Raw genomic sequence first — 24,370 nt, 5'->3', positions numbered from 1 at the left:
TTTGCACGAGGCGCGCAAAGCAGGAATGTCGTGCCTCAACCCGGAAGTACAGCTCGATTCGTTAGTGCGGGAAGTGACAGCACGAAACATAATAAAACGACAACCAAAACAGCAAAATGCGAAGCACGTGACGGGAATGATGGTCATCAACTTAAGAGCAGCCAATAGCGGATGGGACAATGGGTCCGCTTTCCAGCGGGCCGCTCCGTTCTGCGTAACGCCGTGGTAATCAGGTAACATTACATTGCACGATTATGTAACGTTAGCTTTCATGTCGTATTAACACACGTAGCTCGGAAAAAACACATTACTCAGACTAGACGTAGAACTATCTGCTAGTAAAGAATGTCGAAGAGGACATCGCGACGACAAAGAATAACTTCTAAATATAAAAAAAAGAAAAAAATGGACTTTGCGTGCGTGCATGCGTGCGTGTAAAAGGCGGCACTGCTCCAAAAGTTCTTCAATTTACTGAAGGAAAACCGTTCCAATACAGTTGCTGACTACGTTACTTACCTACTTCTGTATATCATATTGTGTAATCATATAAATTTGAGCAAATAAGATTTGACATGATCTAATTTGTTTTGAACCCGCAGCGGTGGCTTTGCGATTATGGTGTGTCGCTGCTAACCACGAGGTCATGGCGTCAAATCCCGGCCGCGGCGGCAGCATTTCGATGGGGGCGAAAGGCAAAAACGCCCGTGTCCCATGTGACGCCCATGTTAAAGATCCCCTAGGGGTCAAAATTAATCCGGAATCCCCCTCTATAGCGTGCCTCATAATGGAATCGTGGTTTTGACACGTAAGATCCCATACTTCAATTCAATTCAATTTGATTTGAAGAATTTCTTTGAACGCAAATTACACGAGAACGAGCCCCGGTTATATAGCTTACGAGATTCCCTCCCACCTGCTCTTGGTTGCGCAGATTTCCCTGGACGACCGAAGACGGCTGTACGTGAAGGCCGAGGAAGAGAAGCGGTACACGGCGTACGGCTCCATCAGCTACCAGATCCGAGAGGCCAACGAGGAGGCGTCCGGTTTCTTCGACTTCATGGGACGCGCCCTCGCCATTGTGGGCACGTCGGGTCAGTGTAGACATCTCATTTCTCTTTCAATCTCCATTTCTCCGCTTACGTGCGTGCGTGCGATAGTCACATATTATTGTGTATCTCACATGGACGCCAAGAAATGACTGGAGGGGAGTGTTGAGCCAATGCTTGGTTCTGAATCCAGGGAGGTATTCTGGAAGAGTCCACCTAGTGGACATGTCCATTTCGTTTGCTGCTGTATTTCTGATTAGTTGTGCAGCTAGGCTACGAGTCCGCAGCCACGAAGCGCCACAGCCAATCAGAACTTCAGCAGCTGACGAAATGGACCTATCCGCTAGATGGACTCTTCCAGAATACCTCTCCTGTTCACTCCTCAAAATAGGCTGCTTTATAGTAACGCTATAGAACTCAGCTCGATGACCACAATCGCAGCAATGACAAAGGGACGAAAGCGGCAGCGACAGGCACGTACGAAGCATCTCACGTCTGGGCAAAGTTAAACAAGTTGCCGTGAAGTTGATCTCTTGAAGCAGAGCGCCCGACAGGAATATAAAGGGCGGTTTCATAAAGGAGTTAACAAGAACGAACCTTCAAACGCAAACACTTTTGTTTTGTTTTTTGATAGGACTCGGCTCTCTTTCTATATCATGTCTTATGTCTTATGTCTATATCATGTCTAGATAAAACCTACTGTAAGCCCGGAACTTTTCTAGTCTAGTCATTTAATATTGATCTATGTCGATTTCGACCGCGTTCATACCCCTTGCATTCATTTTATTACTCTGATACACTACCTAATATCCGTTACACAGATTTACATGCCCTTCCAAACTCAGTTTCTAAACTATGCACCATCATTTTGTTATCCTCTAATCCTCTATTACAACTGCACTCGATAAAAAAAAAAAAACATTTGTATACTACAAGAAGTGCAGCAAAAGGCGCAATACCGCAATACTAGTGGCGTTTTGAGGTTCCCCTAGCGTGACGTCATCAATTTTGCCGGTGCCTGCTCAACACCCACTAAAGCTCTTTATCGGTAAAGATGGAATACATTGCATTCTAACGGAGACAAAGATTGAAGTTAGCAAGCTTCAAAAACTTTTACGGAGCGACAACTCCCTAGATACGAAAAAGAACAACACACACGCACATGCACACGCACACACACACACACACACACACACACACACACACACATGCACGTACATATATATATATATATATATATATATATATATATATATATATATATTCAGTTCTTTTTTCGTCGCATGATAAACGTATTACCGCGAAATTAACTAAAATAGCGATTAAGAAGAGTAACTTAGCAGGCTAAAGTGGACTTGTTTCTCTTTAGTCTCCCTTGCTACACTTATCGCTTTTGTTCCGACTTCTGCTTGCGGCGTGCATAGCTTCCTTTCGAAGGCTCGTTTTAAGCCTGGAGACTAAGGATTAGTCCGCATATTGGCAACTGCCATGCTCAGGGTAAACATGTTACTGCCTCTATAGGGAAGCGTGCGAATCCGTGTCAATGCATGCAGTTCTCGTCTCAGAGAAAGTTCATTCACCCTTTAACATGCCACTGTTTACGTCTGGATCGATGTCCGTCCCGCGGGCCGTCAACGTTCCCAAACACGAGCGCGTTCTGGCACGCACCGTCAGCGCCGTGCCGTGAGCGTCTTCGATCACATGTGCGCACCGCGCTCGAACTCTATTCGAGAGGCTAAACATTACGGAGGGGTGGCAGTCGCGCAATATTCACAGTCACAGGCTACGGCGATACTTAGCAGTCAGCCTGGTTTTCCTCATCCTAAAGCTGTACAGTGCCATTCACTGTTGAAGCGAACACGGGCTTTGATTAAACTTGGTTTATAACGGGCTTTGCTAAAAATAAAAAATAAAAAGAATCTCCAATTGCCATAAGCATGAGGGATGTGTGCGGGTACTCCCTGTGGGGGCTTTGGTTGCCCGTGTTTTCGTGGGCTGTTTCCTTGAAGGCAGTGGCTTGGCTTGTCCTTATACGGGGCCTCCGAGATTGCGATCGCGCGCGTTTGCCCATGCAAGCTCGGAGGCCACGCTTTAGCGCATAGATGAATTCGAAGAGCTTCGCCCAGAGGAGGGTTCCTGGTTGCTGTGGTAAAGTCGAATACAATCATACAGTGTGACTGGCAGGATATCTCTAGGTACTCGGTCCATGATGCATTTGCGGATTGCATCGTGTCAATATAGGCAATTCCACATGACAGGCCGAATTCACAAAAGCGTTTCGATCGTTGGGACCCTTTTTCATTGGCCAGCCGCCTTCGCTAATAATATGTCCATAATCAGGACCGGCTGGAATTTTCCATTACGAACAACTTTAACGCAAGTTCTTTTTCTGAATACGGGCCCACATGTATTGTCGTTGCTTGTTGCTGGCAAGTTGTGCGCGGAGCGAAGAGAAAGCGAGAATTTTGCTATTTGGCAATTGTACAATCGCCCGTATTTGCAGGAGGTTGTTTGTAATTGGTGGCACCTGGTGCCCTCCTACATAGCTGTGCAGTGCTTTGACGTAGCTTCAGCCGGCGCTTGCCGCTGGAGCGCTAGCAAAGTGAAAGCTGCACATTTGTGCGTGCCCTTTAAGAGTGGACCGAATTGTCAATTTCCTTTCATTACTGGATGCAGAGGAGAACCTGTCTTTTCCCCCCCTTTTTTTTTCGTGTGTGTGTGTGTTTGTGTTGGGGAGTGGGAAGGGGGGTGGCGAAATAGCCTGAAGCGTGTTGGCTTCTAGCTCTTCACCTAGCGTTCTAGATAACCTCAAACACCCACCAACAACGACACGACGCTTCGTTTTAGCAAGAATGCTATGGTTTTTTTACTTGGTTCGCAATTCCGTCATTGCAAAAAGGGCTCGCGTTCCTTTATTGCAATACTGAAATTTTCTTCGCGATCTCATTTGGCCCACATTCTGTGCCAAACAGCGCGCTTATCGTTGCGTTAAGAACACAAAAAAAGGAAGGAATTAAAATACACTAATAGCAAAGAGGGGAACAAATGGGAAAGACGGAGAAGCGTGTGACGTTTGTAATCTCCGATGGCTGAAAACGGGGTCTCCTTCGGGTGACTGTCTGCCTGGTGGTGTCACGTTCACGCGTTCAGTTAACCAGCTCAGCTCTCCCGATTGCATCGCGAAACCCCGAGGGAAGAGCGGCACGAGCGTTCAGCTTCGGGCCACTTACGTGAGAATCAACGTGCCGTGTCTCCGTGCTGTGCGCCCCGCTGCTCTGTGGCGTGCTTCCGCTCTGGAGTGGAAAGGGGAAAAAAATAAAGCCGCGCACCTCCCTGATTGGCGGTTGCTGCCCCCGGCTACGGTGACCCAATTCGGACGCGCCGCGCTGCGGCATTTGACGCGTGACGCCGGACCTCGTACTCTCGGTGACGCCACCCCGGTGATGCTCCAACGAGCAACTGTCATTAGGACAGCCGACTTTGGTGCTCTGTCCCATTAAAACTGTGCAGCTTTGATGCAGCTATATAGGGACAGAATTCACAAATGTTCCTAACAACTCTTCGTCATGAGTCAACCGCCTTCGACAATAATTTGACCGCTACGACTATCCATACTAACACGTTAGGATATAAATGTGGGGGTATCGATCCTGCATGTTTAGGCCTATAGATCCTGTTGGCGTAACGTGTGTGTCGGTCTGTCCGTGTGTCGCCGTCGTTCTCACGCCCTTCGCTTGAATATATTAACGCACCCTGCAGCCCTACGGGACAGTGCCGCTGATACACGATAAACTCAGACACACACCTCTTTCTGGCACGCGCTCTCATGGAGTTTCTTTTGAATCGGCGGTCTCAGGAAACACAATCGTTGTGGACGATATTGTTGGACCTTTTACTGATAAACCCTATAGTGAACTGGTTTCCTCCGTTTGCATGCCTCCTATCTGTCATTGTGACTTATCACATCTTTACGTCTGAGGGTGAGACAGCCTGAGGGTGACCTCTCTGCCTCGTTTCAAGTAAACTCTCTCTTTCTCTTGCTCGCTATCACTTTTGGCAGACGCCTCACACACACCTCACGTGGTCTTGGACTTACGATCCATTTAATGTGTGAAGAACCTTGCACCAATGTATAAGGACTTCAAAGTGTATATATTATTCGGGGAGTGGCACGGACAGATGCCAGTGAAGTCTTTGTCACAATATTGTCATCTTTATTTGTTTGATTCAGTTCTTATCTATTTACTTAACATTATCATTTATTTCTTCATTTCTTGCTACATAACATAGAGCGATTGAGTAGCCGAGGTACTCTTCACCTCTATCTCTCCACAGCCGTCCATGTATAACAGAACAGAACAGAACAGAACAGAACAGAACCAAAGATGACTGAGCAGAACAGTATAGCGTCAATTGCTTTATGCAATTGGCGTACCGCAGCGGCAGAGCAAAGTTCGCACAACTGTTCGCACGCAGAAGTGGTTGGCGATTGGTTCCAGCTCGTGCTTCAGAACGGCTCATGAACAATACCCCAACCAATCAGAAGCAACTGCTGTAGTAGAGCTAGGCGAATTTATGTTTTCATTGTACATTGCGTTTGCTCCGTAGTGCGTATTATTTATTTATTTATTTATTTATTTATTTATTCATTTATTTATTTATTTATTTTAGCACGCTCAATTGACCGAAGGCTTTACAGAAAGCTATGATGAGCGTGAACAAATATAAGTGTTACTGGCGGTCTGGAAATTCTTGGAGTTAGACATGGCAGTGATGGAGGCAGGGAGATGGTTCGAGTCTTCGAGGTTCTTGGTATAAATGTGTCTGAGTAAATTATTGTGCGACAAAGGGGCACACCATCACCGTGTAAGCTAAATTTACAAGCATATCACAGGAATGATCGAATTCATATAGCCATGTGAGTGCAAAAAAAAAAAAAAAAGAAACACCTTAGTACTGGCCAATCATAAGTGCTCGTAAGCAAGACATTGTCAAATCACTCTTACCTGCGAAAAACATGTTCCTCTGGCATCAGCTGAGCAGTGGCCCAATTACATTCACGCGTTACTTTTGCTGCTTCAACATTCAGAAACATATGGTGATTGAACGGTGCCTTGTCCATTCTCCCATTCGTGATCGTTCAGCAGGCGGGAGCCCGGTCCGTCACGAGCTGTCATTACGCATGATTAATTTTGTGATTTAGTCGTCCGATTAGCTGATAGCGAAGCTTTATATAGGTTTCAGAGCGCTGTTCGGTTTTAGGGTGACAACAGGGTGTCAGGTGCGCGGCCAAGCGAGAGTCGTCGTTGATGTGGCACTCGCCTTTTCAGTTCGAAAGCGCTATCATTTTTGATGCTGCCCACAGAACGAAGTGACTTATGAGACATGATACGGTATCTTCCTCACCCTTCCCCTTCCTCCACCCACTGTACAGTCGTCGAGCTTGTTCACTCACGCATATTTTCTCGGTCGGACATTAAAGGCTTTCTTCGCGCATTATACGGGGTCGATGGTGGTCGTTTGAATCGTAACTATATGTTTACTTTTTCTGAATTTATTACGTTATTCCTCTTTTTTCTTTTGTTATCGACGAGCGAACTGGTAGTGTGTTTGGCCTTCTGCTTTTATGACTCTGTGGCGTGCAATAAATAATTCAATCTGAGGCAGAGAGAACTGGCCAGACATAAAAAAGGAAATTAGTCTTGGATCGAGGAGTAGGCGCTGAGACCATCTACGCAGGCGCGGCAGAGCAGTTGTTTAGTGTTGATGGCATTACGAAAATGCTATGTTCGGGTTTCATCTACTTTGAAGATAATGTCACTTGTGCCTTGACCGCAGTATAAAACTTGTGACGTTACTTATGAGGACGAGAACTCTTGCAAAACTTTTCACGAAATTACGCGCTGTTGCATGTGTGTACGAGAAGCATTTGTAGTTTTCCTGAAAATTTGCTTCTTGGCATAGTTGATGTTTACTAAAAGGCATGTTTACAATCTCGGTCGAACTCGTAAGTGCGACATGCCAGTGACATGCCAGTGAATCAAACAGCTAACCTTTTCACACCTCCACATTACATACAGGGATCGCATTCAGGTCTACACAGATGGTTCGTATGCAAATGGGAGCTCTATATGGACGTTCTACGTATATACCGGTATATGAAGAGCGAATAACATTCCGAGGGTGCCATTTTACAACATCTACGACAGCAGATCTATGTGCTCTACTTTCCGCATTACGCTTCATATGTTCCCACTCAGGGTCATTTCGATATGTAATTCTGAGCGATTCGCTGTTGTGTCTATATAGAGGAAATCAGCTTGGGAAGCTTAAAGAGTACATTACTATAACAAATACAAAATGCTTACAGTAAACAAAGGGTCATCTTATGATATTATGATATTATCCCCTTATGGTATATGAATTGAGATATTACAGGGAACGTCACTGCAGATGACATGGAGCACTAAACACCTCAAAAGGGAGTACTATCGCCACTACCACTAACGGCGAATGACGCGTGTTGTCTTTTAAGCAAACTCCGTGGTCGAATAGGCAGACAAAGTTGGTTTACAAATGGTACGGAGAGCTCCACATTATATGCTATAGACCCCAAATGCAATTCGCAATACCTAAGAAAACCAACTGCTCTACAGAAACAACTAATAGACTTTCTACACTAAACTAAATCCCTAGCCTATACTGTATCTTCTTGTAAAAGGTAGGACAGAGAGAGAGAGAGAGAGAGAGAGAGAGAGAGAGCAAGGACAGGAAAGGCACCGAGGTTGAGCAGACAAGCACCCGGTTTGCTACCCTACACTGGGGGTGGGGGAAAGGGTAATAGAAAGAGGAAAATAGGGAGAGAGTAAGCACTGAGTGCGTGTAGGAGGACGCACAGGGACATTATCAACGGTCTCTTAAGCAGGTGCACTTCAAGTAGTGTACTATTGCACGAATCGCTTTTCGTGCCAGTGACGGGTGTGGCTACGGTGCGAGTACCCTTGACTCGGAGAACGGTCTAGAGTCCAATAGGTTTAGAGTTGTCCGCAGAGGGAGGATGTAATTGTACGTCGTAGCGAGGGCAGTGAGGCAATTGGTCCTCGATGGTTTCCTCGCATGCACAGCAGTCGCACACCGGGCTAGCGGCCATTCCAATACGATAAGAGTAGGCATTCGTGAACGCCACAAGCGGCACAGCAAGGTTGTTTCGCCGCGGGAAAGGCTAGATAGCAGTTGTAGCCGTAGCGTGGGGTCCAGTTTACGCAATCATCAATTGAAGGCACCTTAACTCCAGAAATATTGTTACTTTCTGCGTGCAAGTAGGCGAAGTTCCCTGGCAGCGTCCGTCCTCGCCAATGTACTGGACGCGTCTGGGTGTCTTCGTGGGCAGACCGACAGTGTTGTGTACTCTTTTGTGGAGGCTGATGAAAGAAGGCTGATAATACACAGCAGAAATTATGATACTCACCGTAAGAGGCTTTTTCCGATGACACATCCTCTGGATAAAAGGCAAATAGCAATAGATAAAATTCTGGGTGCATGGTCATTGGATCACTTGACACACAGTGCAGCACATGCATTAGTACACTTTCTTGAAGAATGATGAATATCTAAAATTTATTACATGTTATTATTTATAACTTTGATCACAAAGTCGCACGTCATGAGGTGATTCACTTTTAATATATACCATTTTAATATATACGTAGTATGGGTATTGGCTCATATCATCGTGTTCCTGTGGTTCTCTTGTGTGTGTTTGTGTGCGCTGTGCAGTTCGCCAACGAGGACCACCGCATCTATATCAGCATAAACACTCGAGCGCTTGTGAATTGATCAGAAACGATTGTTTTTGTTGCGTGTGTGTGAACTTTAGAACTGCTGTTACTGTAGTATTTTCTCTATCCTTTATGTGACTTTTTTCAAGCTCATCTATTAATTAACACAAGACCACAGACAGATGTGGCCCCACCACATCCTTGCGTGCAGTTAATAATAATAATAAAGAAACATCAGGATAGTAATATTACGATAGCTGTTTTATCCCTTTGAAGGAATACGTTCATCTAGGTCAATTACTCACAGGGGACCTTGATCATGAGAAAGAAATTTACAGAAGAACAAAAATGAGCTGAAGTGCATACGGTAAGCATTGCCAGATTCTGACTTAGAGCTTAACACTATCCTTGAAAAGAAAGGTGTACAATCACTGCATTCTACCGGTGCTAACACATGGAGCTGAAATTTGGAAACTGACAAATAAGCTCGAGAACGAGATAAGGACCGCTTAAAGAGCGATGGAACGACGAATGCTATAGGTATCACGTTCGGAGACAGGAAGAGGGTGGTGTAGATGGGAGAGCAAACGGGGGTAGCCGATATTCTAATTGACATTAAGAGAAAAAAAAATGCAGCTGGGCAGGCCATGTAATGCGTAGGTTGGATAACCGGTGGACCATTAGGGTTACAAAATGGGTGCCAAGAGAAGGCAAGCGCAGTCAAGGACGGCAGAAGACTAGGTGGGGTGATGAAATGAGGAAGTTCGCAGGCGCTAGTTGGAAGCGGTTGGCGCAGGGCAGGGGTAATTGGAGATCGCAGGGAAAGGCCTTTGTCCTGCAGTGTACATAAGATATGGTGGTGGTGATTGTGGTGATGGTGGTGATGATTTTATTCCGGTCATTTTCTTTTTTGCTCTTCGCCCATCGTCCGAGCGGATCTCCGCCTACGTTATCAGCAGGATCGACCGGTCAAAAGCAACGTATAATAACAAGATAATAGACGGTGTCCAAGACGCGGCGCCTATGACGTGGGGTTCAGGCTCCGCAGTTGCTTCCGGCGCATGTAGTTAGCAAAAGCATAGCCTTCGAGATCTCTTTCTGTTAGAGCGCAACCGTCACTGGGGCATGAATGTGGACACCACCTACAATAATATAGAATAAGAGGAATGAATACATTATGCCGGCCAAGCAGACTTCAGCGATTTCTCCGGTTATGGAATTGTTTACAGTGATAGACAGCACCATGGCTCTCACAGTGCATAATGTCATCTTCACAAGAACAAATGCTTATTTGCAATGCACGCAACGTCGCCTTCGTCCGCTACGATATTTTCTGCTGTGGGCTCCGAAATACATCCACCGATGCACAGACCCCACCGATCTCAAGAGCTTGCAGGGCCCACACAACCGCGCAAAAATTACCAAGTCCCAAAGCTGCGCGATATCACAACGGTTAACGCGCTCCCTGCTCCCCACTGCACATAGATAAATGTTTATGATAAGTCGTCCCGTATATTTACGTGGAAATGGACGCACTTATCGCTCGCTACCGTATGTGAAACTTTAATTGAACTTGTAAACTTTAAGAATTGAGCTGACTGTTTGAACTGACGGATGAGGACTGCGAAGTGTGTGCATCATTGATTTAGTGGCATGAATAGGTGTCAAGAGAACTCTACATATATATATATATATATATATATATATATATATATATATATATATATATATATATATATATATATATATATATATATATATATATATATATATATATATATATATATATACGGTGCAGTGTTGCTAAATTTGTTACTTTCATTGTCATTTATTAGGTTATTATCATTATTATTTTGCTGTGAATGTAGAGAAACAGAAAGAGAGAAGGATAAATTAAAGGAAGTGAGGTTTACCAGGATTGAGCCCGCTTGGCTACCCTGCATTGGTAGAAGGGAATGGGGAGAAAAAAGATTAAGAGAAGAAGATAAGTGCAGTGATGATGTCGCCGACGTTGTGAAAGTTCTCAGCGTTGTATCACATACAGTTATAGCTCAGTCTAATTGCCTTCAAAAATCGCAGTGTCACTTTTTTGGCCTTCTGCAGCTGTCATATGCGAGACGATGCGAGACGAAAGGATATATGTCTCTCGCCTAGCTGGTTCAGGGCGGTGTGTAGGGCACAAGCTCTCCATTTCCGATGTGCAGACAGAAAAAGCGCAGCCGAGGCACTCACATACTTGAAACTCTCCACAGCGACCCAGGGACAGACAGACACTGCTTTTCACTGTGGTGATTGCGGTTGCAGACCACAGTTTGAGAATTGTACGGTCATTGCAAAAACCAGTAATGAAATGACACGCCTCATTATTGAAGTCCACAGTATCACAAGTCTAAGAGACAAATGCGTTAGCATGGCCTCTTTCCCCTTACCAGCTAAGGAAATAACGTACCTGAATGGCACGCCAAGTGTGTGTTAACGTTCTTTCGTGGCGGTTCTGCCCTTGTTGTCATGAGCAATGTTGTTTGTGTCAAGCTATAAATGAGGTCACGTTTTTCTTGGCATTATATTGTCGATAGTTTGTGCTCCGGGTGTATCACCGTGTTCCTTATTTGTTTTTGTTTTTGCTGTTTTTGTTTTACGCGAAACACTGTACGTTCATAACGGAAAGCCAAGAAGCCCAAGTTGAAAGCTTATTGGTTGAGGGGGAAGAGAAGGAAAAAAGAAGGAAAGGCGGGGAGGTCAAACAGACGCGTGTTTGCTAACCTACGCGAGGAGAAGGGGTTTAATGGATGAAAACAAAGAAAGTAGAGGGAGAAAGAAAGGTGCTAGCAATGCTTTTACGTGCGGTTGTCCATCACATCGTGCCTGCAATCGGTCACCGATGCCAGTCAATTTCATGTACCGTAGCAATGCCCTCATCGCTTTGTAAGCATGCGATGCGCGGGTCCGTGGTCCAAGGATCTTTGTCTCTGAAAATGGTCTATTATCTGATCGGTCTGTTATCGTTGCATTCGGTGGCATATCGTTTACAAAAACACAACACGTGTGCTATCGTCTCGTCACAGTTACGTGAGTGAAGTTGCATGAGTCTGACATTCCGATATGGAACGAGTAGGCTTTCGTAAAAGCGATCCTTAACTAAAAGCTGCACAGTAAAGTTGCATCATGGTGGGAGAAGTGTGATGGAATTTGCAGCTTCAATGTAGGATCAAATCTGTGGAGACGACGGTTTCAGACAAACGGGGTGTTTCAGCAAGTTTGCGTCTTGGTGCGAGCATGCAAATGAAGACTCCTCGCAGCGTCTATTCTTGACAAGGATATGGGGACTCTCTGCTTTCATTTATGGGCTTGCCGGGCGGCATCATCAGCTCGTTACTCACAATGCCACAGTGCCCGGCAGCCATTGAAATATGATACCATGTCCCTTTGTGATGGCTTTCAGAACTTCTCTTGTCCAAAATAAAAATTATTCACGGGCCTTTTCGTCGTAAAGCTGACTGCACGCCGAAGGGCTGCCTCGGAGACACAAAAACTGACTCACGTTCGAGGTTGTGCTTGTGCGATGTAGTTACCACCAGTACATAGGGCAGTAAGCTCTGTTGCGCTAGGGGTCGTTATGTGCGACACCTTGAACTATGTTCTTTGTTTTTGGCACATCAATCCCATGAAGTTATGTTATTGCGATAGCAATTATATGGACACTCCAACCGAATTTTTGCCGTGGCCGTCGCCGCGAGGTTCCGTATATGTTTAGGTATATGTATGCTATATGACATGCTATGCTATATGACGTGCGGTATATGCGGGTATACATTGCCACACCATTCCATCACTAAAGTTGCTCATACCAGGGCCTAAATTCTTGACAAACTTATTCTTCAAAATTTTGGAAATGGCTGCCTACAAACAAATGCAATGAAACAAAACATCAACGGCGCACGCCTTTTATCTTAAATCCTCTTCGTCCCCATACAGCTTCCCCCATTGCAGGGTAGCAAACCGGACGTGTGTCTGGTTAACGTCCCTGCCTTTCTTGTCTTCTATTTCTCTCTCTCTCTCTCTTGTCAGACTTAAATATTAAAAGTGGGACACAATCATCATCATCATCATCAGCCTAGTTACGCCCACTGCAGGGCAAAGGCCTCTCCCATACTTCTCCAACTACCCCGGTCGTGTACTAATTGTGGCCATGTTGTCCCTGCAAACGTCTTAATGTCATCCGCCCACCTAACTTTCTGCCGCCCCCTACTACGCTTCCCTTCCCTTGGAATCCAGTCCGTAACCCTTAATGACCATCGGTTATCTTCCCTCCTCATTACATGTCCGGCCCATGCCCATTTCTTTTTCTTGATTTCAACTAAGATGTCATTTACCCGCGTTTGTTCCCTCACCCAATCTGCTCTTTTCTTATCCCTTAACGTTACACCTATCATTCTTCTTTCCATAGCTCGCTGCGTCGTCCTCAATTTCAGCAGAACCCTTTTCGTAAGCCTCCAGGTTTCTGCCCCGTAGGTGAGTACTGGTAAGACACAGCTGTTATACACTTTCCTCTTGAGGGATAGTGGCAACCTGCTGTTCATGATTTGAGAATGCCTGCCAAACGCACCCCAGCTCATTCTTATTCTTCTGCTTATTTCAGTCTCATGATCCGGATCCGTGGTCACTACCTGCCCTAAGTAGATGTATTCCCTTACCACTTCCAGTGCCTCGCTACCTATCGTAAACTGCTGTTCTCTTCCGAGACTGTTAAACATTACTTTAGTTTTCTGTAGATTAATTTTCAGACCCACCCTTCTGCTTTGCCTCTCCAGGTCAGTGAGCATGCATTGCAATTGGTCTCCTGAATTACTAAGCAAGGCAATATCATCAGCGAATCGCAAGTTGCTAAGGTATTCTCCATCAACTTTTATCCCCAATTCTTCCCACTCCAGGTCTCTGAATACCTCCTGTAAACATGCTGTGAATAGCATTGGAGAGATCGTAACTCCCTGTCTGACGCCTTTATTTATTGGGATTTTGTTGCTTTCTTTATGGAGGCCTACGGTGGCTGTGGAGCCGCTATATATACCTTGCAGTATTTTTACATATGGCTCATCTACACCCTGATTCCGTAATGCCTCCAAGACTGCTGCGGTTTCGACTGAATCAAACGCTTTTTCGTAATCAAAGAAAGGTAAATATAAGGGTTGATTATATTCCGCACATTTCTCTATCACCTGATTGATAGTGTGAATATGGTCTATTGTTGAGTAGCCTTTACGGAATCCTGCCTGGTCCTTTGGTTGACAGAAGTCTAAGGTATTCCTGATTCTATTTGCGATTACCTTAGTAAATACTTTGTAGGCAACGGACAGTAAGCTGATCGGTCTATAATTTTTCAAGTCTTTGGCGTCCCCTTTCTTATGGATGAGGATTATGTTAGCGTTCTTCCAAGATTCCGGTACGTTCGAGGTCATGAGGCATTGTGTATATAGGGCGGCCAATCTTTCTAGGACAGTGTTCCCACCATCCTTCAACAAATCTGCTGTTACCTGATCCTCCCCAGCTGCCTTCCCCCTTTGCATAGTTCTCAAGGCGTTCTTTACCTCTTTCGGTGTTACTTGTGGGATTTCAAGTTCCTCTAGACTATTCTCTCTCACCTTATCGTCGTGGGTCTTACTGGTACTGTATAAATCTCTATAAAACTCTTCAGCCACTTGAACTATCTCATCCATATTAGTAACGATATTGCCGGCTTTGTCTCTTAACGCACACATCTAATTCTTGCCTATTCCTAGTTTCTTCTTTACTGCTTTTAGGCTTCCTCCGTTCCTGAGAGCCTGTTCAATTCTATCCATATTATAGTTCCTTATGTCCGCTGTCTTACACTTGTTGATTAACTTAGAAAGTTCTGCCAGTTCTATTCTAGCTGTAGGGTTAGAGGCTTTCATACATTGGCGTTTCTTGATCAGATCTTTCGTCTCCTGCGATAGCTTACTGGTTTCCTGTTTAACGGCGTTACCACCGACTTCTATTGCGCACTCCTTAATGATGCCCATAATATTGTCGTTCATTGCTTCAACACTATGGTCCTCTTCCTGGGTTAAAGCCGAATACCTGTTCTGTAGCTTGATCCGGAATTCCTCTAGCTTCCCTCTTACCGCTAACTCATTGATTGGTTTCTTTTGTACCAGTTTCTTCCGTGCCCTCCTCAAGTCAAGGCTAATTCGAGTTCTTACCATCCTATGGTCACTGCAGCGCACCTTGCCGAGCACGTCTACATCTTGTATGATGCCAGGGTTCGCGCAGAGTATGAAGTCGATTTCATTTCTAGTCTCACCATTCGGGCTCCTCCACGTCCACTTTCGGCTAAACCGCTTGCGGAAAAAGGTATTCATTATCCGCATATTATTCTGTTCTGCAAACTCTACTAATAACTCTCCTCTGCTATTCCTAGAGCCTATGCCATATTCCCCCACTGACTTATCTCCGGCCTGCTTCTTGCCTACCCTGGCATTGAAATCGCCCATCAATATACTGTATTTTGTTTTGACTTTACCCATCGCCGATTCCACTTCTTCATAGAAGCTTTCGACTTCCTGGTCATCATGACTAGATGTAGGGGCGTAGACCTGTACAACCTTCATTTTGTACCTCTTATTAAGTTTCACAACAAGACATGCCACCCTCTCGTTAATGCTATAGAATTCCTGTATTTTACCAGCTATGTTCTTATTAATCAGGAATCCGACTCCTAGTTCTTGTCTCTCTGCTAAGCCCCGGTAGCACAGGACGTGCCCGCTTTTCAGCACTGTATATGCTTCATTTGTCCTCCTAACTTCACTGAGCCCTATTATATCCCATTTACTGCCCTCTAATTCCTCCAATAGCACTGCTAGACTCGCCTCACTAGCTAACGTTCTAGCGTTAAACGTTGCCAGGTTCATATTCCAATGGCGGCCTGTCCGGAGCCAGGGATTCTTAGCACCCTCTGCAGCGTCGCAGGTCTGACCGCCGCCGTGGTCAGTTTCTTCGCAGCTGCTGGGGACTGAGGGCCGGGGTTTGATTGTTGTGTTCATATAGGAGGTTGTGGCCAAGTACTGCACCAGGGTGGCCAATCCTGCTCTGGTGAGAGAGTGCGTTACCGGTTCTGGTCACCGGGATCAGGCCGCACTCCAGGCCTGTTTGTGCAATTTTCTCAACACACGGTTTTTTTTCCTGGTATTTTCCGGTGGAGAATTGTGCGGCCCGGGATTTGAATCACGGTCCTCTTGCACGGGAGGCGGATACTCTACCGTCCCCGCAGGAGTTAAATTAAAAATTAAATTATGGGATTTTACGTGACAAAACCACTTTCTGATTATGAGGCACGCCGTAGTGGAGGACTCCGGAAATTTCAACCACCTGGGGTTCTTTAACGTGCACCTAAATCTAAGTACACGGGTGTTTTCGCATTTCGCCCCCATCGATATGCGGCCGCCGTGGCCGGGATCCGATCCCGCGACCTCGTGCTCAGTAGTTTAACACCATAGCCACTGAGTAACCACGGCGGGTCCCACAGGAGTTGTACGCCTCATTTTACATACAGTGGGGCCCTATTTGATCAGTCAGGGTGGACCAATCTGAGCTCGGTTATACCGCACGGATGGCACTCGGCTAGAGAACCTGGTATTTATGACCTGCACATGTGTGGCCATACATAATTGAAGATATATCTTTCTTTTTTTTTATTTTAGGAGGGCTCCCGTACAGTGATAAAATAAAGGAAAAGACATTAAAAAGAAAGAAAAAAAAGAAAGAAAAAGGGGAAAAAAAGGAACATAACAGGTGATTTGAACTCGTGACCCTTGGATGTTGCCCGGAAAGATAGCTCAGTCGGTTGGTTCGTCAGGCCCCAGGCTATTTTCAAGCGCGACAGCTCCTGCTCCAAGCCACAGACTTACGTGGAAAGGGACTGATGTGGAAAGGGACTGATGTGGAAAGGGACTGATGTGGAAAGGGACTGAGCTGAAATTTGAAAATGATGTGATATTATTGGGGCGGCTGTACACTACCTCCAGGATCGGTTCAGAACAGTAGTTTGTAATATACTTAATATAAAAATCTGGTGGTAAAGTCGCTCAGAAGGAGGTTGGCTTTAATTAATAAATATAGATAAAGTTGTTCGATGGCCTGATTCAAACAGAAGGCCTCTAGCAGAACAACTCGTTTTTATTTTGTCCGCTTATGTTTACTTCCATTCATATTTCCCCTACAGTTACAAGTGTTATACTTCGTGTAATATTCTAGCATGTTGCTATCGCATTCATTGCTTCGCCCTCATGGCGAAACTGTGATACCCTTTTGACGACGACAACAACACAATCACTGTTATCACTTGACAATGACGACGATGGCGTAACGAAAAATACGGACGGATAGAACAAACCCAGTTTCAGCCACGAAACACCATAGAGCACTAAAGACACAGACACAGCTAGGCGCTCTGATAAACCCAAGACTGACATGTTGAAACAGCTGTGTAGTTGCGGAGAGTGATTCATCATCAGCAGCCTATTTTATGTCCACTACAAAGGACGAAGGCCTCTCCCTGCGGTCTCCAATCACCCCTGTCCTGCGCCAACCGCTTCAAACTAGCGCTCGCAAATTTCATAATTTCATCGCACCACCTAGCCTTCTGCCGTCCTCGACTGCGCTTCCCTTCTCTTGGCACCCATTCTGTAACCTTAATGGTCCACCGGTTACCTAACCTACGCGTTACATGGTCTGCCCAACTTCATTTTCTTTCTCTTAATGTCATTTAGAATATCGTCTATGCCCGTTTGCTCGCTGAACCAAACCGCCCTGTTTCTGTCTCTTAACGTGATATCTGGCATTCTTCGTTCCTTCGCTCTTTTCGCGGTCCTTAACATTTTTTAAGCTTCTTTGTCAGCCTTCAAGTCTCTGGGCCATATGTCAGCACCGGTAAAATGCATTGATTGTGCACCTTCCTTTTCAATGATAATTGTAAGTAAGCTTCCAGTCAGCAGCTGACATTGTCTACCGTATGCGCTCCAACCCATTTTTATTCTTCTGTGAATGTCCTTCTCATGATCAGGGTTCCATGTGAGTAATCGACCTAATTAAACGCACTCCTTCACAGACTCTACATGCTGAATGGCGATCCTGAAGACTTGTTCCCTTGCCCGGCTACTCATGATCATCTTTGTCTTCTGCATATTAATCTTCAGCCCCACTCTTACACTCTCTCTGTTAAGGTCCTCGATCATTTGTGGTAACTCGTCTCCAGTGTTGCTGAACAGAACAATGTCTTCTGCAAACCGAAGGCTGCTGAGATATTCGCCGTTGATCCTTACTCCCAAGCCTTCCCAGTTTATTAGCTTGAATACTTCTTCCAAACACGCAGTGAATTGCACTAGAGAGATTGTGTCTCCTTGTCTGACCCATTTCTTTATAGGTACCTTCCTACTTTTCTTGTGGAGAATTAAAGTAGCTGTGGAATCTCTGTACATACTTTCCACTATATTTACGTAAGCGTCCTGTACTCCTTGCTTACGCTATGCCTCTATGAATGCTGGTATCTCGACTGAATCAAATGACTTTTCGTAATCTATGAAATCCACGTAGGGAGGCTGATTGTACTCTGCGGATTTCTCGATTACCTGATTGATGAAGTGGATGTGATCCATTGTAGAGTATCCCTTTCTGGAACCTGCCTGTTTCCTGGGTTGACTAAAGTCCAGTGTTGCTCTTGTTCTATTGGAGATTATCTTGGTGAATATATTATATAATACTGGAAGTAAGCTAATGGGCCTATAATTTTCCAATTCTTTGACGTTTCCCTCTTTGTGGATTAGTATAATGTCTGCTTTTTTCCAGTTCCCTGGCACCTCTGAAGTCGGGAGACACTTCTTATAGAGAGCCGCCAGTTCCTCAAGCACTATGTGTCCTCTATATTTGATTAAACTGACTGTTATTCCATCTTAGCCTGCCGCTTTTCCCCGTTTCATGTCTAGCAAGGCACTTCTAACCTCATCGCTAGTCATGGAAGGAATTTATGCAACCTGTTCATTACTGATTCGAATAGAGGAATCGTGGCACAGTCAGGTTTTCAATGTACGTGGATGACATCTGCATATGGACGTCTGCAGTAATACGCCTACAGTTACGAGCGAGAATTCAGAGACCTGCCACCCAAACTACTATCTACCTCTGTAATCTAGGCTTGGAAATTTCCTCCGAGAAATGCGCACTAGTGCCATTTACGCGCAAACCCATGAAAAACTACAGCGTGACGAGAAATTGCCAAAGAATACCATATGTTCGATCTTACAAGTTTCTAAGTGTCATAATCGGCAGGGACTTCTCATAGAGACCTCACGTATCATACGTAAAAAGACGGTTCCCAGTCATCTGCAACCTGTTCAAGTTTTTCACTTGCAAGATTTGGGGAACGTCGACAAGTGCTATGCTACAACTATACAGGGTGCTTTTTCTCGGCTTTCTGCGGTTCAGCTTGTAAGCAATAAACAACATAGGCAAAACGAATTTACGCAGAATACAAAGTATTCTGGCTCAGGCGCTCCGGATCTGTCTAGGCTTGCCTCAGAGTGCATCAACAGTGGCGGCTATAGCAATCGCTAGAGACCACCTTGTCAAGACCCACATTGAAATTGAAGCGCTGAGGACCCATAGAAGATCTTGTCAGGACTTCTCGCCACCACCTAGCCTCTCTACCAGCGGACAGACCACGCACCTCTTTCAGCCAAACGATAACCGCACATGGTGAATCGTTGCCAACATGTTTCACTCCTGCTGCGAGACCTTTCATTCCTCCATGGTGCCTCGCTCAGCCAAAAATCAGCCTGACAATACCTGGCATCACAAAAAAGCTTATCTACCATGACCAGCCCTTGAACAGCTCACGTTATTACTTTTGTACGTCAACTAACGTGATTCTACGCATATCTAAACTGATAGATATGTCCTACCAAACAGCTCCGCTACGGCAATCGTGATACCAGTGAAAGTTATAACCATCAAGTTTAAGACGGCTCACGCGAAATTATCAACGGCAGCAGTGCTCGCAGCGCTCCAGACCGCTCTTCATTACATCGGTGATGAAACGCCACACAAGTGGACGATCTTCTGTGATTCAAAGGCAACACTGCAATCTCTATTGTCACCTTCACGACGCGGACCGCACGAACAGCTAGTATTTCAGATTAGAGAGACGATGCACCATATAAGTGACGCAGGCCATGAAATGACTTTCCAATGGCTTCCAAGTCACTGCGGGATTATCGGCAATGAACAGGTCGATCAAGCTGCCCGTTCAGCCCATACTGAGGAGCACCACGTACCAATACCACTTTCTAGAACTGACGCAGTACGGAAGCTTCGCCTGCTTGCTCGCCAGTGCACCACGTCGCAATGGAATGAGCCACATTTCAGAAATTCGCGACTGTACTCCCTTGATCTCACATTAAGACTTCCAGTTCCATCAAAGCTTCGCCGTGGAGACGCCACGTTTTTGTATCGACTGTGGTTGGGCGTTGATATTACCAAAGCCTATGCGTTCCGCATAGCGACAACGCAACCTGTGACCACTGTGGCCATGAAGAATCGGTTGGCCATATTTTGTGTGAGTGCCCGCAATACAGTCCACAGAGGAAATCCTTTCGCCACGAACTCATCCAGCTGGACGACCGACCACTACCGGAAGGAGGAATTCTACACCATCGGCAGGACCTAACCTCACAGAAGAAGGCCGTGCAAGCGTTATTGCACTTCTTGCGATCTATCGGCATTTGTCAACGTCTCTAACTGGAACGCCTTCGTGTGTGTATCTCGGTGCGTGGATATTTTTAACCGTTTCCTTTATGTCATCTTTCTAACCCTTTTCTCCCAAACTCAGCGTGGAGTAGCAAACCGAAGAGTAATATCTGGTTAACCGCCCTGACTTTCCTCTTCATCTCTCTCTCTCTTGTTTGCATGTTGCCTTGGTGCCTTACCTCCCACTTCAATTTCTGCCTCTGAAGCCAGCCTATAGTTACAGTTTCATTCATTACTTCTAAGTCATGTTCATGTCTCTATTCTAAGCCTGCATATTCGTTTGCAAGTAGCAGCCTGAATTGGTCTGCTTTTATCTTTACTGCATTTAGGTTGGCCTGTTTTTTTCTTACCAATCTTACTCTTTCTCTCTTCAAATTGAGGTGAATCCTAGACCTCACCAACCTATGCTCACTGCACCTATCTCTGCCTAACACCTCAACGTCGTCGTTAACTATGCTGGGATCGGCAGAAAGTAGGAAATCTATTTCATAATTGGTTTCACCATTAGGGATTTTCCAGGTACACTTTCTGTTGCTAAGCTTCCTGAAAGAAGGTGTTCATTATTCGGAGCTCATTCCTTTCCGTGAATTCTACCAGCATTTCTCCTCTTGCAGCCCATTACTACAGCATACTGAGTTTGCACTTTTCCCATCGCTGATTCAACAGATCTTCATAAAACGGATCTACTTCTTCATCATCGTCATAACTTGTACTAGGCCTGTACTACCTTTAATCTATACCGCTTAATAAGTTTGACTACAACTACTGCTAACTTCTCATTAATGCTCTAGAATTTGTCAATGTTGCCCGCTATGTCCTTATGGATTAGGAATCCTACCCGTATTGCTTTTTATCTGGGATACCTCTATAGCAGAGGACATGGCCGTTAGTCAGCAGTCTATAAGCCTCACCAGTTCTTCGAATCTCACTAAAGCCAATTATATCCCAAACAATGCCTGAAAGTACGTCAAAGCGTCCTGCTAAGCTAGCCTCACTCGACCGCTTAGTAACATTCCTTGGACGAGTCGATCCATATAGAATAACGAAAAATTATATTCGTTCTTCGTTATGAACCAAGTCGTCCAACAAAATGTTTTGCTAAAGCGGTTTCAAAAGCCTGTCACAGTAAAGAAATTTGCAGCTCGTAGTTCTCGCTAGCTATAGCTTTCACGGCAGTTCTACATTATTCCTAAACAAAGAGCAGGCTGCACAAAGGCCTGCCGAGCCGCTGCGTCACGTAAGGGGGACGGCTTTTCAATTACCAAGCTTGGCGTGACAAAAGCGTGAAGGCGGTGAGGAGCTACTGCTCCACTCTGGCGGTCTTCAATTGTTTCGGTGTGTTTTGTTTTATTGCGCGACAGCGGCCGGCTCAGAGCACAAAGATCGTGTGTGATCGAGGCGATATTGATTTAGCCCTGCTGCAAAACATGAAGTGCCGGCGACAATTTTTTTTTTGTCTACAAGGCGTCACTTCGATGTACAGCATTTGGCAAGGGTTTCACATGCATTCCCAACCTGCGTGCCAAAACATGCAATTAGGTCGGACGCTACCATACCGCCAGGAAATGGGGAAAACAAATTCTCTATTTATGTGCATTTGTTGTATGATATGTGAGTCATACATCTTGTGTGATGAAGCGCGCTTTTGACTGTTGTGTGTCTGTGCGTGTGTTATTTCATCTGTCTATTTCCCTCATCTTTAAGCCTGTTCGCCTTTGACAGCATCACGATCTCGTGTATATGTTCGTAACTCGCTGTACGCATATACATCACGATAATGTGGTGCAACTTGCCCTCGTTGTTTGTGTTCCAGGGAGTCCACATACATGGTTTCATTTGCGGACTTTATTTACTCTCTTAAGCTATCTGCGCCCTAGATTTTCCAAACCTGTGAGCTTTACTGACCATTGTTTTTGGGTGCTCGATGAGATATACGAAACGAAACACAGATACGTGCTTTGTGTGTGTCCTCCATTTCAAATTTGTCCCAACTAGCGCCCAAAAAGTAATGGTTCCACCAACATGCTCAAGAAGCAGTTCTGTAAAGCAGTGATGTTTCTTCTTTGCTTACAATACTTTTCTATTACTACTACAATTATGTAAAGAGGCGTAGCCGTCGCTACAATATGTGGCTAAATTTATTTTGTTCCGTATATAAAACGAGCGTACACGTCTGTGCACTTTGGCCTTGGTTTCACACTAGTGTCATTCATCGACACACGCTTCACTTCGGGGTACGAGTTGTAAGCGCACGGTTGCACTACGACCAAACCTCGCACTTTCAGATAGTTGAGCGTCACGTGCGTTCTAGACTTTGTCCTTATTGGCGTTTCGTTCTGGCGTGATATAAGCATGCACCAGAACTTACGATATGTTATGAAAAGAGCTATTTAGCACTTACAATATCCTGAAGAGGTTATTCAATATTCTGAAGCCTAGTATGCTAATCGACATCGGTATGATGAAAACTTAAATGTTATACATAATGGTAGCCACAAATACAAAACATAAAAAAGGATGCGCACCACAACAGGCAACACGCAATCTGAAGTAGCTCACTGAGACAAGTGCCTCTAAGGAAGGGCCTTCGTTACGCGAGACAAGTACGCAACATTAGTCTATGAGCCACTTAGGTGTCGTAGTTAAAGGCCCGGTTTATTTGATGAGTAATTGATGTTAACTTTGGAGGTTTTCTTTGTAATATGAATATCTTGTAAGCGCAGGTTAAGTGGGCTATAAATTAAGCATGACATTAGGGCATTAGATCAGGGCATCAGAAAACATACCCTGATCTTGAGCTTCAGAGCCGGCATCCGGTATCATGAAGACACGTTTGCTTGTTGAATTCGCTTGTTGGGGCAGGAAGCAACAGATGCACACCCACAATAAACCTCTTCAACTTACAGTTTCGAAGAATCGCGGTGGTGTCATCCAAATTCTATTTTCTCCGCTTGTTTCAGAGTTATTATACGTCGTAGGAGAAAAATATAATAAAGGAAAGTTTCACTTCAAGCTGGTCTATTCATTAGAAAGCCGCCTACGGTCCTAGTTAGCTCCGCGAACTGTGATACACAACTAACTCTCTTCGTTGCACGTTATTGATAGATAAATTGATATACAAAAAAGAAAAACATATCTTACGGAGATTTGAACTGGAAACGAGAAGCAGACTAACTTGTTTCCGTGCACGAATTTCTTCCCTGAGGAAATTATGCAGAAACTTTCCACGAAGCGGTCTAGAGCATCTAGAGACAAATGGGACCGGTCGGATGGAAACTTGCTAAACAAAACATTATCTGCAACGGCAAGCTTTCCTTGCTTTGACGTCACTAGGAAGGACAGTAGCATTGCGCACACCGACTTGTATCATTATAGGTTAGGAAGCAGAAATAGTCTGGGGAAATTATTCTAGAGAAATAAGCTTGCGCAATAACTGCCAAAGCTGATGCGAAGTCAGGATTAGAAAGTGCCGTTCCCTTGGCTGCTCTTCAGTATGAACACCTCTCGCTGGGAACTGGAATTGGCGCGCTTGTACCGGAAGAATTTGATTGGACAAAGGCTCAACTTAGCGAGCGAGCGAGAGACAGAGAGAGAGAGAGAGAGAGACTAAGAGGGAGCTAGAGTAGTAAGTGCCGATGAAAGTGCCGTGGAGTAGACAGCTTGCCGGTGAAATTATTTTGCGTCGGTCCGCGTTTCTAATTGCTCGGTTCGTTAACAGCGCGTAGCGGAAAC

At 45.1% G+C, this 24,370-nt stretch overlaps 1 protein-coding gene and 1 long non-coding RNA gene across 2 annotated transcripts in view; one reads left to right on the top strand and one right to left on the bottom strand.

Moving 5' to 3' along the window:
- LOC140217311 (uncharacterized) overlaps positions 1 to 24,370 on the bottom strand; it is a 198,295-nt gene that overhangs the window by 15,985 nt on the left and 157,940 nt on the right. The window lies entirely within an intron of this gene.
- Positions 1 to 24,370, top strand: part of LOC126535827 (uncharacterized) — a 297,493-nt gene that overhangs the window by 233,130 nt on the left and 39,993 nt on the right. Inside the window, exon 2 of the mRNA XM_050182659.2 lies at positions 932 to 1,091. Within this exon, the coding sequence (XP_050038616.1) occupies positions 932 to 1,091 (160 nt within the window). The remainder of the gene's footprint in view (positions 1 to 931; positions 1,092 to 24,370) is intronic.

This window comes from Dermacentor andersoni, chromosome 4 (assembly GCF_023375885.2).
Source record: "Dermacentor andersoni chromosome 4, qqDerAnde1_hic_scaffold, whole genome shotgun sequence".
Classification (NCBI taxonomy): domain Eukaryota; kingdom Metazoa; phylum Arthropoda; class Arachnida; order Ixodida; family Ixodidae; genus Dermacentor; species Dermacentor andersoni.
This window is presented reverse-complemented; position numbering and strand designations above follow the sequence as displayed.